Source organism: Drosophila eugracilis, unplaced genomic scaffold (assembly GCF_018153835.1).
Source record: "Drosophila eugracilis isolate 14026-0451.02 unplaced genomic scaffold, ASM1815383v1 contig_341, whole genome shotgun sequence".
NCBI classification, from domain to species: Eukaryota; Metazoa; Arthropoda; class Insecta; order Diptera; family Drosophilidae; genus Drosophila; species Drosophila eugracilis.
The window spans coordinates 170,067-185,526 of record NW_024573196.1 but is presented as its reverse complement, the minus strand read 5'-3'; the positions used below and the strand labels follow the sequence as shown (position 1 = coordinate 185,526).

Sequence of the window (15,460 nt, the reverse complement as noted above, 5' to 3'; positions counted from 1 at the left end):
ACCGTCAGTTAGTTAAATGGTTTATATGATCTATTTTGTGCTACAAAAAATATTTTTCTATTTTCAGGATTACCAACCTTAATAAGAACTTCTTTGCGGCCCTATCGACTGATGACACTGATAGGGAAGACGAAATCCAGAACGGCCTAAACTTGAACAAAATGGAAGTCGACAGATAATCAGGGAAATGGGATGTGGTGCTAGTAAAAGTGTATAAGGTGTCGTTTTCTGCCAACGAAAATAAAAATGTCTGTAAACACACCAAAGTAATTGCGACACACCAATTTTGTCCATCAGTGAACCAGATACGTATGAAATAAGTAAAAATGTTCCCAGAGAAACAACAGAATTATATAACCAAAATCCGCCTTTAACGGCACGACTATGTTGTAGCACCGCAATAATCATTAGGCCCTGTAAACACTTACCTATCTATTTCGACATTCACGTTGCTCTCATGACTCTCATTGAAAAAGCACTGTTACTAAAAGGCTATTAAAGTTCTCAATGCATGAATTAGTGTTGAGTTGCATTTACTTTAATCATGAGCTTAGTAGTTCTCAGACTTCGGAACTTCTGAACTGAAAATTTAACCAAAAACAGGCCGTGGTTGTTGGGCTGTTGGTTGTTTTAGCGTAATCATTACAAATCAGGATCTTTTATAAGACTATGCTTCTATTTATGCTGATATACCAATACAATTAGTTATAACCATCACAATACACTTTATACATTTGTTTTTTGAAGCAATTATAGCTTTTCTGGTTTATTTTTAAAGATTTATAGAAATACATATATCAATTAATAAAAGTTTTTATTACTTAAGAGACATTTGACAATTTATGACAATTAGGAAGACATATTTATTGCGTTTATTTCGTTTTTAAATAAAAACTAAATATATTAAGAGATTAGAAGATTATAAATTCAGAGAATTATTCGAATGTGTTGATTTTCCCTACTGTCTATTAGATAATTTGCTTTGTTAACAATTTTGTAATGTTGATGTTATGGTCATAACATTAATATATTGTGACTGAGTGGCTTAAGATAATTTTTTTATTTTGGAGTGTTCTACTGCATCATTTGAAGATATTTGTTCTCCTCCAACAAAGAAGTCAGGGATGTTGTCATATAGTTGATTACCATATTTTCACCAGGATACGGATGTGTAGAACTGCTAACATCAGGCCACACAGTGCTATTTTGTTGCATTCCAGATACACCTTGAATTTGATCGTCTGAAGTATTGTTTGTCTCCATCCAGTTTTGGCAACTTTGTACATATTGTAGAGTACGCTGGTATGTATCTGAATGCATAGCACTAATATTACTCACATTAGTGTCACTAACTTGGTTTTGTATATTTGAGTTAGAAGAACATTTTGAATACGGTAAGGTTGAAATCTTAGCGTCCTTATTCATAGAAGGAGACATTTGAGACTGGCTTATGATGCCACATTGTATTTCATTATCATGACCTTTCTGTATCTTTGAAACATTTTCTGGTTCAATTCGTTGAAAAATTGGGAATACATTTAGTTCTGGTACGCTTGTCATAGATGAGTCAATAATTTGATTCTGATGTGATTTTGTTAAGTGTCGTTGATAGACTGATGTTGAAAATGGCTGTTGTTTATTATCATAATTCATGTTTATAACCTTATCTGGCTCTTGAGGCAAACTAACGCATTTCGCACGCACATGCTCAATTGGCTTAGATATGATATTTGAATATCGGTGATCAGATAGGCTCCCGATCGTTGTCATAGTAAATTTCTCTTGCGTAGACAATTTTGATGTATTTGATTGTATATCCTTTGGAGAGTTAGAGGTCGATGATGAAATTCGTTTACTTTTTTCATGTCCTTTCTCTGCATAATTTGTATCGTCTTTTACCAAATTTAAGTACTGGAGCATCTCATCGGGAAGTATAAGTTCTTCTACTTCGTCTAGATTGAATCTTTCATTAGGATGTTGGTCTGTGCTCATCGTCGGGTCAGTCTTTAACAGAACATTGCTTTCTACCTTATTTAAATTATTTTCATTACTAAAGCAGGTGTAATTTAAGTTTTTATCCTTTCCAATATGAGTATGTAAATTTTGAATTTGGGTACTTAAGCGAGGATCATTTGTAATGGGATCAAAATGTATATTTCCAACGGGCTCAGACTGACGACGAAATATATTACTCAGCACTTGATTATCAATTTCGAAGTCTACTATCTGTTTGTTGTTGTGTAAATGTAGAGAATGCATAGAACTGGGAACAGAAAATCGGCCGCCATTGGAATTCTGATAGCAAGTTCCAGAACCTGATCCCTGCAATCGCATTAAGTTAGTGGCAACTAAATGAGATGATGGAGGCGGAGGAAGACTGCTATTATAAAATTCGAAATCTTGAACATCATGATTTGGTTTATTAAATGGAGCAGGTGGGCTGCTGTTTATTTCAGAGACCTTGCTTATTACAGGAAATCCTGATGTTGAAGCAAGTGCATAGCAGTTGGCAGCATTAGACATTTGGCTAGAGCGCCGCGAGCATCCTGGGGAAATCGGATCATAGAAGGAAGCAGTGGTCGTATTGTGCGAAGGTCCAGGTCGCATTGTAGATATAGAAGATACCTGCGATGATTGACTACTACGACGACTTTGCATGCTTCCGTAATAAGTGCTTGCAATGGAGTTCTGACTATCGCGGCGAATCTGCGCTTGTCGCGAGCTAGTAACGTTGGGAGGATTTTGCTTATTCAATATTGTACGACAGTTTGTTTGATTCTGTGATAAGTCTTCTGCCAACCCGTCTATGCCCACATTCAATGGTATTTGAATTTTAATATCACCAGTCGTACCTGGTTCCATCTTAAGTTGAGTAATACGCTGGTTAAGTTCGTTGATTCCAATAGTCCGATTACTTTCCGGAATGTTACAGAGCATTACCGTATTTGAACTTATGCTTTTAGTTTGAAGGCGACTTCTAAACCGCTGTCTTGCCATTACTCCACCACCAATAGTCGATGGAGAATCGTTTCCGCTGCCAATATTTACCATGGCACGTAACACAATTGGTAGGTCAGCCGCGTCTACGTCGTCATCACAATTCCACCCGTCATCCAAAGTTGAATTTTCTACAACTTCATCTGATGAATATGGAAACAAGCAATCTGATGCTCGTACGCCATTTACTAATTGATAATGGGGCGAGCTTCCATCCGATTCAGATCTAATGCTGGGACTAGACATTTCAATCATTTTTCCCATAAGCAGGTCTTCACTGCAAGGGCTTGAGTCAATATTGTGCTCCTGGAGATTATGTCGACCATGGCCATTGTTGTTTCTGTGCATTCTAGAATTAGCATCATTTAAGGGTAAGCCCTTATGTTTTTTATTTGCATAAAACTCAGCACCATGAACTGTTTTCACATGTTTTCGCAAAGAACTTGGATCGGTGTAACGTTTCGTGCAGCCAGGTGCTTTACAAATGTAAGGTTTCTATAAAACATTTAATATGAAAATATGATTATCGGAACTGCTGTAAAGTTTTACCTCATTGCTGTGAGTTCGATTTTGGTGCTTTGCACGATCGCTAGCATTACTAAACGCTTTGCTGCATCCCGGATACTCGCAGGTATATGGTTTCTCGCCTGTATGTGACCTTAAATGAGTTTTCAGGTTTTCCAAACGAGAGTAGGCTTTAAAACAGCCTTCAAACTATAATAAACACACCAATAAATGTAGTACGTAAATTATAAAAATAAATTAAAAAATCTATCTTACAGTGCATTTGTGCGGCTTTTCTCCAGTATGACGACGCATATGCACAACGAGCATATACTGCGCTTTAAATGGTTTTTCACCACGTGTACAATCTTCCCACCGACAGACAAAAGCTTTTTTATTGCTTTGGATATGGTCATTATTTATATGTTTAACAAGTTCATCTTGCGTAATAAACTCTATAGAACAACTGCGCCAATGGCAATTTGTTTCTATAAAATCCCCGGGCTCATCTTTGATATCTGTCGTATCAGCATTGGCACAATCATATTCATTTAACGTTGTTGATGCTGATCCGCAGTTAATAAAGTCATCACAGCGGCTAGTTATTTTTACATCGCTAGAAATACTTTTATTTTTGTTTGCTATATTATTATAACAACGGTCAGACAAATGTGATGTGGCGCTGTCGGCTTCTACTTGAGCGACGTTGCCCGATGTCGAAGAGGGTTGCTCAGGGACAATATTTTTAAACGATCGGTTTTTTTCCTTTCCTTCATCTATACATTTTAGCTATGAAAATTAAATAGTTAAATGCAATACATTTAAAAATTGTTAAAATTTATATTACCTGCTTATGGTCGTCATTAACTAGCCTTACTGTCGAAGATGTTATGCGGTTAGGTATGTCATGAACGTCATTTAAGCTTAGGGCAGCGCCTACAGTGTGGCTTATAGAAAACCCGGCGGAAGATGCTTGTTGGGAAGTCATCGGATTTAACAGACCTGCACTTGCACGCAGCAAATGCGCTTGTATTTGTTGTAGACGTGGTGCCAATGTTGAATGCGCATGAGACATAGGATTAATAGCAGCAGCTGAAACGTGACCGTACGATCCACTAGCCGCACTGCTTCCTCGAGACCCATTCATAATAGTGGCTAAGGAGTTTGGTGAAAATCTTATCATTGAATTGATGTCGAAAGAATCAGAATAGGGTGAAGATGATAGGGCTCTTTTGCGGCTGATGCTTGCACGAATACTTCCGCCAGGCGGCCGAGGGCTACTTAACCGCCTGTTTCCATCAATGCTGAAGTGAAAATCCGTACTTGCTAGAGATCCTGCCGCTACTGCTGCTACAGCTGCATGATGCAAATCACCAAGGGAGCCCATACCTCGGGTACCCAAAAAATCACCTGATCCCAAACCAAGTCCAGCAAGATGGAAAGCTGATGTACAATTGACATAAGGATCTACAACATTTAAAATAAAGTTTCTGATGTTTTCTTTATATATATATATTTTAAAAACATAATACCGTGATATGATGTAGTTGAACTGTTCCGTTGAAGAGAATACAATTGCTCCATGTATCCTGGAATTCTATAGGCTGGATGAAAGTCATGTGGATGCGTTCCAGTAACATTTAGATTATGAACATGTTGGTGCGGATTGTTGTGAGGGTGACCAGCAGTATTTGCAAGAAGAGTGTTTCCATTACATAAAGGAGTTGGAATTGGAGTTGTCGTTTCAATTGATTCCGATGGTTCAGCCGCCGAAATCATGGATGGAACTGTTACCGAGCTCGAGACGTCTGTTGTGTGAACGTGGTTAATGCAGGGAGTTCCCGGTAAAGCCGTTGCCGCTGCAGCAACGGCTGCAGCTCTTCTGGATGCTAGATACTGCAATTCAGAATATCTACAGAAAAATAATTTATATTTTTTATAATTATAATGATATCTACAGAAAATCAGAAAAATATATCTACAGAAAAAGAACTTATAGTTTTTATAATTAATATGTGCTAGTAAAGTAAATTTAAAAAACAAAATAAACCCTTTTGAATTATTATATTACATTTTTAGTTGGACACACTAACTTTCTTATATCCGTTATAATTTTGTATTAGTGGATGATAACTTTGTTTGGATTTAAATTTTGCTGCGGTATATAGAAATCTGCTTCAGATACCCACCTGTTGAACTTTCGGATTTGCATTTCAAAATATTTGTGCATTGTTAAAAAAAAAAAACAGAATATTAAAGTCAGCTAAAACTTTTAAAATGTTATGTTATGTACTACAAGAAACATGAGATGCTTTTTTGACGTTAAAACTTGGAGCGTGAGAATTTTTTTAAGTCAACTATTTGTTATGTTACTAAAAATTAGATCCCGATATTGTCCAAGATAACTTACGCAAGTGGAAAATATGTTGGTAAGGCGTATGCGTCCATTGTATGTGGTCATATATTGGAAACCCTTTATTGTTTACAAAATTAACGTTTCCTTTTATTTTGGATTCACCGTCGGCAAATTAAACATTTTAGTGGCACGTTATTAAGCACTCACACAATTTTTTAAAGGTTGTTTCCGCTCCCTAAAATTGTGATATTCAGCACATGTTTTAATAACTATTGTTGTATTGCATTATTTGCTATAGGTAATTTAAACAGTATATGCGCAAATTCTTAGATCACCAATCTATTATAAATACTTTATGATAGCAGATTAAAAGTATTAAGTTTGTTTTTAAATTGTTAATTTTTAATAATAATATTAAAGTCAATAACGTTTGTATGCGCGTCCTAATGCTGTGTTTCTTACGAGTGGACTGAACAACTCTTGCAATGCTTCGTGAGTTTAGATGGAGCAGGTCGGATCTCCTCTCTTCTCACAAATACAATTGTGCGAGCACGAACACTGGTACCGAAGCTTACATAGATACTTGTAGATCACGAAGACAAACATAACAACAATACAGTAACAAGTGGATAGCTGGTCGAAGTATCTGTGTGTACCTACAGATCACGAACAGTCGACGAAGGCGGGTAGATCGAAGATGGCTACACAATACACACACATGCACCAAAATACTTCTTGGTTACAGTGCTGAAAATTTGGATTTTTTTTTTTATTTAATTCGCCAAAGTAAGCTTCTAACATATTATTTTACAAGTTTCTTTTTTCACTCTAAAGCAAAATTTTGAGCTTTAAGACTCAAATTATAGTTTATGTAAAATACGAACAACATTATAGACACGCCTATAAACTCTCACTTGTAATTCTTCCTTACCATGATCTATATATTTTCTTGAATACTTTTATATATATATATATATAAGATTATGTACGCAGACATATTTCATCCGCATATGAATATACATACATATGTATATGTATATAAGATGTATTTAAATAAAAGACTATATTATATAAATCTCAAAGAAAAATATCCCGAATATTGTGTATGTATGTACTTGCTTATTTGTCTCATCACACAGAAGTGCAAAAAACAATAACAATTTCATGTATAATAAAGCGCCATCTGTTGATAAAACTACACACTGAATATTATTTAAAAACTGAAGTCGTCGCCCTTGTTGGCTTTAATTTCTTAATAACTTAATCATCTTATTTGATAAAATGATTATTGATCAATTGAAACTTTTAAAATAAAAATCTAGCAGCTAAAAAAATTTCCATTAACAGTGGCGGTCAAACGCGTTAGCTGTATTTATTAAATTGGGCGTGGAAAACAGCAATGCCATGTAACGTTGGTTTCTAGAAACTGCATATTTAGTTCTTACTTTTTACTGTTTATAGTTTTCGAGATCTCAGTATGTGCACAATTTTATTCATTAATTAACGTGTATAATTAAAAAGGATACCAATATGAAGTGTTATTTTTCAGTGTTTCATAACATTTGAAGATGTAGTACATATGTTGTACATACATATATATGAATATGTATGGTTGCTTTAAAAACGTTGTTAATATTCTGAAAGGGTGAAATAATGTTATAGCTTGAAAAATACCATTGATTTTTACTATTATTTTCCAAGTACTATTGCATCTACAGAAAAAATATAATTTTAATATCTGCCTTTTTTTTACTACCGAAAATATCGTTCTTCGCAACATATGTATGTATGTACTTATATATGTGTATTTGCGATATACCTGTACTCTCAGGTATGAATTATTTAAAATAGAGGCAGTCATAATGTGTATACATTGGTAACTTGGAATTGTATGTACATACACACCCGGACTCATACAAACACCTTTTCTGCCTGCCTGCAAGTGCACAGCAGGATTGAGGGTATTGTGGGTATTACACTTTTCTTGCTGTGCGCTCTGCGTTCACATTTTTTAAATGTACATTCGTACGTTTGTACGTATATATGTATGTATGTCTATATGTGCCCTTTGTCGTTTAACGTCTTATTCAAGACTTTCTATGAAAGGAGCGAGCACACGCTGGGCTGCTTTAGTTTAAATGTATATACATACATACATACATACATAGATAAGTATAATATATCTATGTGTATGCATGTACATACATATGTACATACCAATTTTAAACATGTATGCATACAAACATATGTGTTAACACAATGAAACCTTTAAGTGTATAAATATCAGCTCATACATACTTCTGCAGATAAATATGTATATGATACACATAACATGGTATGTATGTATGTACGTACATACATGTGGTCGTGTATACGTACATTTATATGTATCCACGTATGCATTTATGTATGTATGGACGTCATGTGGTCATACAGCAATGCCCATTCCTTTTTATGAGAAACTTTTTGTCGATTCTGAGAAACACAAAAACCAGATATCTTTTAATACCTTCATACATAAAAGTACTCACATACATATGTACATAATTGTCCATTTAGATATGTATGTATGTATGTATACGAACACATTTTATTCCATAAATACAATAAGTACTGGCATCGATTAACATACATTCATATGTACATACATATGTACATAAATTTAAAATATCTTCATCTCATATATACATACATATGTACATATGTATGTAAGAATGAACCTCAGAAAAGCCTGGAAACTGTGCGATCAAGCATATGTACATATGTACGTACATACATACAGTAAGAAAGTTGTAAGAATATTAAAATATTTAATATTTAATTTCGCTTAAAAATGTACTATATATGTATGTATGCCAAATATGTAACTTTAAGTTGCTACAGCAATAATTACATTCAATATATGTACATATGTACAAATGTATTTATATATGTAAATATGTAAATGTAAATATCGGAAAAAAATATCTGGCAAAAAGGCCTTAAATTTTGTTGATAATGTAGGAGTAATGGAAGTACAACGAACTACAATTTTAAAAGCTGCTATGGTTCATTAACCAGAGTTACATAAACTTACATAAACTTTTCAACATCGTGTTTTGCTTTTTCTGCGGAGTACAGCATGTACTACCCCGTTAGTATTGACTTCCCATTTGGAAATATTTTTATGTACATACATATGTATGTATATTTATAGGCTATATGTATGGCCTATGGTATAGGCAATACCTGCGACTATGAGTTACGCATTACAGTACAAATCAATTTTAAAATAATAATTCCGCTAACAAGAATTGACGCCGTGTACAAATCATATATGTTATAGAGCCGGAAACGCTTCCTTTTACCTGTTACACATTTTTAACGAATACATTATGCCCTTTTACTTTACGAGTAACAATTATATAAATCAAAGGAATTGTTGCAGCCATCCGTAAAATGGAAATATCCAGACCGGTTAATCTTGAGAAAGGTGTACCAAAACCTAAAATATTGATGCCTTCGTTAAGCAGCCTAGGGAAGAATAAACCATTTTATCAAATAAAAAAGGTAACAAAGCTATATAGTAGTAGAATAAAATATATTTCATATTATTATTTGTACTTTATTTATTTATTTTTTATCTGGATAAGGTTTTTAAGCAAGATAAGTATCTAAGAATCTAGAGATCTAAATAAATAATTTTAAACTGTTTTTGTACATTAATTAATTGTGATTAATTATACACACGACAACGATGGGTCAGAACAAATTTAAATAACATGCATATAATTCAACTCTTTTTTTTACAAGATATTGGAAAATTGAAGAAAATACAGTAGTTAGATGTCACTTATTTTCTCTACATCGCAATTGTAGTATGTACCTACATATAGCAATTGAGTCAAAAGGATATAAATCTAGGTTATAAAACTGTTAACTGTTAACTGCATCAACGTCACTTAAGAAATAAATGTATGTATGTATTGCTAGCAAAAGATGAAACTTTATAATGTTCCGATTAGAAAAACGTTTAGTAAATCGATAGGTATTGACAAAATAATGTTTGTAATTTTATACAAGGTCAAACGAAGCTCATTACGAGTAACGGGTATATTTAGTGAAGGCGTTGGTTTCTGGTAAAAAATGATTCTGGTTTAGATTAGTCAAGTGTGATTGAAGTAAATTTAGTACGATGGTTATCCAACTCTATAAAGTATACATAGGAGTTTGCGAGAAGGAATGGCACATCTAGACCATTTTGGTTTTTCATCCTTATAAAGGGAATATATATCTATATACATATATATTTATATACATATATATATAAATGTATAATATATATATACAGTCTGCACATAATTTATTCGTACACCCATGAGTTGGAAGTTTATTCCTTAATATCTCGAGAAATACGTAACGGAAATTAAAATGCAATATCTCAAATAAAAGGTACACATTTCGAGAATATATTTTAAACATAAAATTAACAAGTTTTAACTTTAATACTACATAATTTCCTTAATAACACAAAAAAGTCATTTTTTAACGTCATTTTTGACATATATTTTTTGACTTATATTTCTGAATCCAACGGTAATCCGCGATTCTTTTTTGAACTGTACTTCGGAGCAAACTTCGGTGTACTATTCTCAAAGTTGTTTTGTTAGTTTCGCTGTTTTTTTTTTGGCTGTAATTGGACGAAATGGGTCGGGGTCAAGACTTATCCTTAAATTTTCGAAAAACTATAATAAAATTATATTGAGCGAACCGCAATTAAACCGAAATTAGTAGAAATATAGTCAAGTCACCTTCTACAATGCGAAGTTTTATAAAAAAAATACGTAATCACTGAATTTGCAGTAGAACGTAGAAAATCTGGAAGGAACCACATATTGACACTACGGGAGGAGCATACAATTGTAAATACACCATTACAAAATCCCAGAATAACATCTACAACAATTCTTAAAACGCTAGAGAGGCCTTCAGAAAAAAAATGTTGTTCCCAAACCATCCGGAACACCCTGCACAATGCTGGTATACATGGTAGAGTTGTTCGTAAAAACCCATCGATTTCTGATTATAACAAAAAATGCGTTTGGAGATCGCAAAAGTGCATGTAAGGAAGCCGGAATTGTTTTGGGAAAACGTTATATTTATTGACAAATCAAAAATTAAAAATTTTGGACGCGGCGGTCCCTTTAAAGTATGTCAAAAGGCTAATGAAGGAAAAAACTTGATTCCAACAACGAACAACTTTATAAAAAGCATGTGTCGACGTTTACAAGCTTCCATTAAGGCCAACTAAGGACCCACCAAAGATTAAAGTCCTTAAATCTTTGGAATTGTTGTTTTTTTTTCAACATTTTATGAAGTGTACGAAAAATTTTTGTGCGTAAAAAAATGACTTTTTTGTGTTATTAAGGAAATTATGTAGTATTAAAGTTAAAACTTGTTAATTTTATGTTTAAAATATATTCTCGAAATGTGTACCTTTCATTTGAGATATTTTAATTTCCGTTACGTATTTCTCGAGATATTAAGGAATAAACTTCCAACTCATGGGTGTACGAATAATTATGTGCCGACTGTATATATTATATATACATATCTACATAAAAGGATGAAAAACCAAAACGGTCTAGACTTGCCATTCCTTCTCGCAATCTCCGAATATTATATTTTGTCAACTCTACATAATTCGGTAGCAAAAATGAGCATTACCATTTTAAATAATACATATTTATATAAATATATGTACATATATTTTTAAGTATATGTACTTTAAATAATCCATGTTATATGTTAAAAACCTGTTATAGTTTTAATAATATTTTGTCAACTCTATATAATTTGGTACCAAAAATGAGCATTATATATAAATATATATGTATATTTTTTAAATATTTTTAAAATAATCCAAGTTATATGTTAAATACCTTTTATAATTTTTAAGGGCATTAAACAAATATAATAATATACAAATAAATGTAAAAAGAAAAATATTATATAAAAAATAAATATAATGTCCTCCTGTTCTATATAGATATATACATACATAAATATTCATTTGTGTATGAATGTATGTATGTATGTACATACATATCTTTTTACCACCAGCTCTTTACTAAAGCGAGCACAATGACTTTATTTTCTTCTCCCTTTTCTTGGTCCAATACAAATTTTAAAGGCTTAATTAGTCAGCGGATCGAAACCAACACGAAAAAATGTTCTGCTTCAGTATCATTCACGCATACATATATACATACATATGTATTTATACACATCTTTATGTCCATATACATATATACAAATGCACACACATAGTTACTTCTTAAATCCAGTTTTTTCTCCATAAAACGACAGAGCAGGCACAGATTGAAGCATCATCATTATCAAGAAATTGAGATGAGTTGGCCTTTGGAATTATGTTGTCCGTCGAAGCAGAAAATAAAAAGGGAAAAGCAGACAAACAGCCTTAATAACAAAATTAAGGAATCGTTTTTGAGTTTTATATACATATGTACATATATCCTTACAGGAATACATATTTTGCAACGCTTGTATATATGTAGGTATGTGTACATGTATTTATGTATTTCCTGAATGCATAAACCTTCCTTCATAGTATAATTGCATAATTAGAGCATATTACTCTATTTATTTATAATTTAATATTAGCTATACGTATATATCAACTCTCAACATAACATTTTTAGATTTAGTTACCCGATATGTATGTATGTATGTACTTATGTATTTATGCACATACATATTTATGTTGTTATGCATACTTTTTCAGCGAGAAGAGTCTTTGTTTATTAAAGTGGGCAAAAACACCTTTGAGGCGCGTAAGAGGGTCTTGACGATAGCATAGGCAAATATTTTCAGTTACTCAATAAAGTATTCGTTGCGGGGGTGCCTGAGAGAAAGTTACTGTTTTTAAATGGCTTTTAATTTCAAAAGTTTTAATTTTTTTTGTATATTGAGTTGTTTACTATTTAGTTTGCTTACTATTTAGAGACATTCTTGGTCTACATATGTATATCTGCTACAAAATGTTAAAATGGAAAATAATTAAACGAATCGCAAGGACAAATTAATTAATACACGGAAAAACTGTTAAAAACCTTAGTGAAATGCTCGAGAGAAGTCCTTTAACTATAAAAAATATAAAATATACAGTAAAATCAAGAAATTCGTTCAAAAACTTTCTTCACTTTGGCCGTCCAAATCATTGACCAGAGAGGAGAGGAAAATCTTTAAAGAAAATGGGTAAAACTCCACTTTCGGCTTTAAAAATGAATACGGTTATCGGCCTGTCCTTGGGAAACAGTGTTTCCTGAAAAACCGTCAGAACGCGCTCACGGTAGAAGTAAAAGATTTCAACCGTAACCTATTAAGGCGTCTTTCCTTTGGTAATACCTACTAGGACCGGAATTTCGAGTACGAGAGAGACGAATGAGAATTTAATATTTTCAAGTCCGTTGGAAGCGGAAAAGTGCGGCGTAAGCTCTTTGAAGAACTGAATATAAACAAAAGGAAACCATATAGTCGAGTGCCGCGACTATAAGATAACCGTTACTGTTCTACACAATTTTAAAATATTCATTTTGCTAGTGGAAATTTACAAAACCCCACCTATTGTCAGAAAAAGCATGAGTAACTGATAGTGACGTCACTGCCCATCTGGCATATATATTGATATTGGCAAAAACATCTTATGCAAGGTCAAACGAAGACCACAGTTTTCGACGACTTGTGGGCGTGGCTATATCGAAAAATAAATAATTCGCACTGGGGGCATCATAAAAACCTACATGATTAATCTGAACTTTCTATAATTTATAGTTACCGGGATATCAGCTTTTCTACGAAATTCGGAAACCGTCTTTCGAGATTGGTGGGCATAAAAGTGGGTCTGGCCGGATAATGATACCACCATAAGATGCGCTGGCATCTCAAGATTATACATACCGTATGCGTACTGAATTTCTAGCTCTAATAGTTCCCGAGATTTCAGCGATTTTAGTTGTTCGCGATTTCGTGGAAAAATAATCTCAAAAAGGTATTTCTTGCGGAATGGTCGAATAATTCCGAAGGAACGAAGATAACTGTATGTACATATCCGTTTCTAGTACACTACAAAGTTTTCTTTTAAATTAAGTTTATTTATACAGTGACGAACTAAATTATTGGCACAGAAGGCTTCATGAACTTTAAGGCACGATTTCTCCCCCATTAAAATTTAGATATTTAAATAAACAAAATAAACAATAAATTTTGCCTGAACAAAATTATTGGCACACTTATTGAAAAACTTAAAAATAAATGAAAATACCTAAAATTAATACTTTGTGGGTAATCCATTTTGTTTTATAAAGGCTTCCAACCGTCTTGGCCCCGAAGAAACGAAATTTTGGGTTGTTTCTGCCCCTTTCCTTCTAGAGACACCTTCAGCCCGGACTATGTTTTAATCGCGCGTTTTGTAACGCGCCTGTCCAGCTCTTCCCACAAATCTTCAATGGGATTGAGAAGGATGCGGCAGAGTATCTTGGACGTTATGTGCGACCCACATACGCACATCATAAGCCGTATGCTTTGGGTCATTATCATGCTGAAATGAGAATGATGGTGTCAAGTCACCAGATTTAAACAACAAAGAACATTTATGGGATATCCTCCAGAAAAGGACAACATATTCTCGAAGGAATCCCTAAAAACCGCATTAATACCTGAATGGGATTCAACTGATGCTGACAAGACGAGCAACTTTAAAAAAAGCATGTGTCGACTCTTACAAGCTTCCATTAAGGCCAACGAAGGACCCACTAAAGATTAAAGTCCTTAAATCTTTGGAATTGTTGTTTTTTTAAACATTTTATGAAGTGTACGAATAATTTTTGTGCGTAAAAAATGACTTTTTTGTGTTATTAGGGAAATTATCTAGTATTAAAGTTAAAACTTGTTAATTTTATGTTTAAAATATATTCTCGAAATGTGTATCTTTTATTTGAGATATTACATTTTGATTTCCGTAACGTATTTCTCGAGATATTAAGCAATAAACTTGAAACTCATGGGTGTACGAATAAATTATGTGCAGACTGTATGTATGTATGTCATCCGTCCGTATAAACACTGAGATATGGATAACCATTAGAAATAGATTGAACATACGGACGGATCCTGACAAATATATGTATGTACATATGTATGTAATGCTCGCGCTGAGTTCTGAGGAACTTAAGATATACGAGGTGTGTTCAAAAAGTAAGGTGACTCTTCAAATTTCGCGAATTTCAAATTTTTCGATTATCGAAACCTTTTAGAAGTTATACGAGGTGTGTTCAAAAAGTAAGGTGACTTTTCAAATTTCAAATTTTTCAAATTTTTCGATTATCTTCAGTTTTGGGAACAAGAAAAAGTCACATGGGGCCAAATCCGGTGAATATGGTGGCTGAGGCATTATTGTGGTGTTGTTTTTGGCCAAAAAATCCAAATCCTTTGATCCATATTTTTCGATAGCAAAAAATCGCCGAGCTCGCAAAACAACTTGTAACTTTACGCCTCTCACAACCAAACAAAAGAGGATGTTCCATTGAAACTTGGTACAGATGT

At 33.4% G+C, this 15,460-nt stretch overlaps 1 protein-coding gene across 4 annotated transcripts; it reads right to left on the bottom strand.

The window, feature by feature from the left end:
- Positions 1–849: 849 nt before the first annotated feature.
- On the bottom strand, positions 850–6,343 carry LOC108108906 (transcriptional activator cubitus interruptus). Of its 4 annotated transcripts, none has more exons than XM_017217159.2 (6): positions 5,912–6,342; positions 5,034–5,413; positions 4,349–4,968; positions 3,778–4,290; positions 3,547–3,711; positions 850–3,492 (listed from the first exon to the last, which is right to left on the bottom strand). In XM_017217159.2, the coding sequence occupies exons 1-6, from the start codon at positions 5,947–5,949 to the stop codon at positions 1,075–1,077; spliced, it is 4,134 nt and encodes a 1,377-aa protein (XP_017072648.1). In that variant the 5' UTR covers positions 5,950–6,342; the 3' UTR covers positions 850–1,074. The 4 variants fall into 4 exon arrangements, with proteins under 4 accessions (XP_017072648.1, XP_017072655.1, XP_017072663.1 ...); XM_017217166.2 differs by having other exon boundaries at positions 5,034–5,397; XM_017217174.2 differs by having other exon boundaries at positions 6,065–6,342.
- Between the last annotated feature and the right edge of the window lie 9,117 nt (positions 6,344–15,460).

Excerpts from the sequence above, each read along its gene's own strand:
- LOC108108906 (XM_017217159.2), bottom strand. The coding sequence starts at position 5,949 with ATGGACGCATACGCCTTACCAACATATTTTCCACTTGC. Across the intron at positions 5,414-5,911 it reads CCAACATATTTTCCACTTGC|ATATTCTGAATTGCAGTATC; the intron begins GTAAGTTATCTT and ends ATTTTTCTGTAG. Across the intron at positions 4,291-4,348 it reads TTAATGACGACCATAAGCAG|CTAAAATGTATAGATGAAGG; the intron begins GTAATATAAATT and ends TAATTTTCATAG.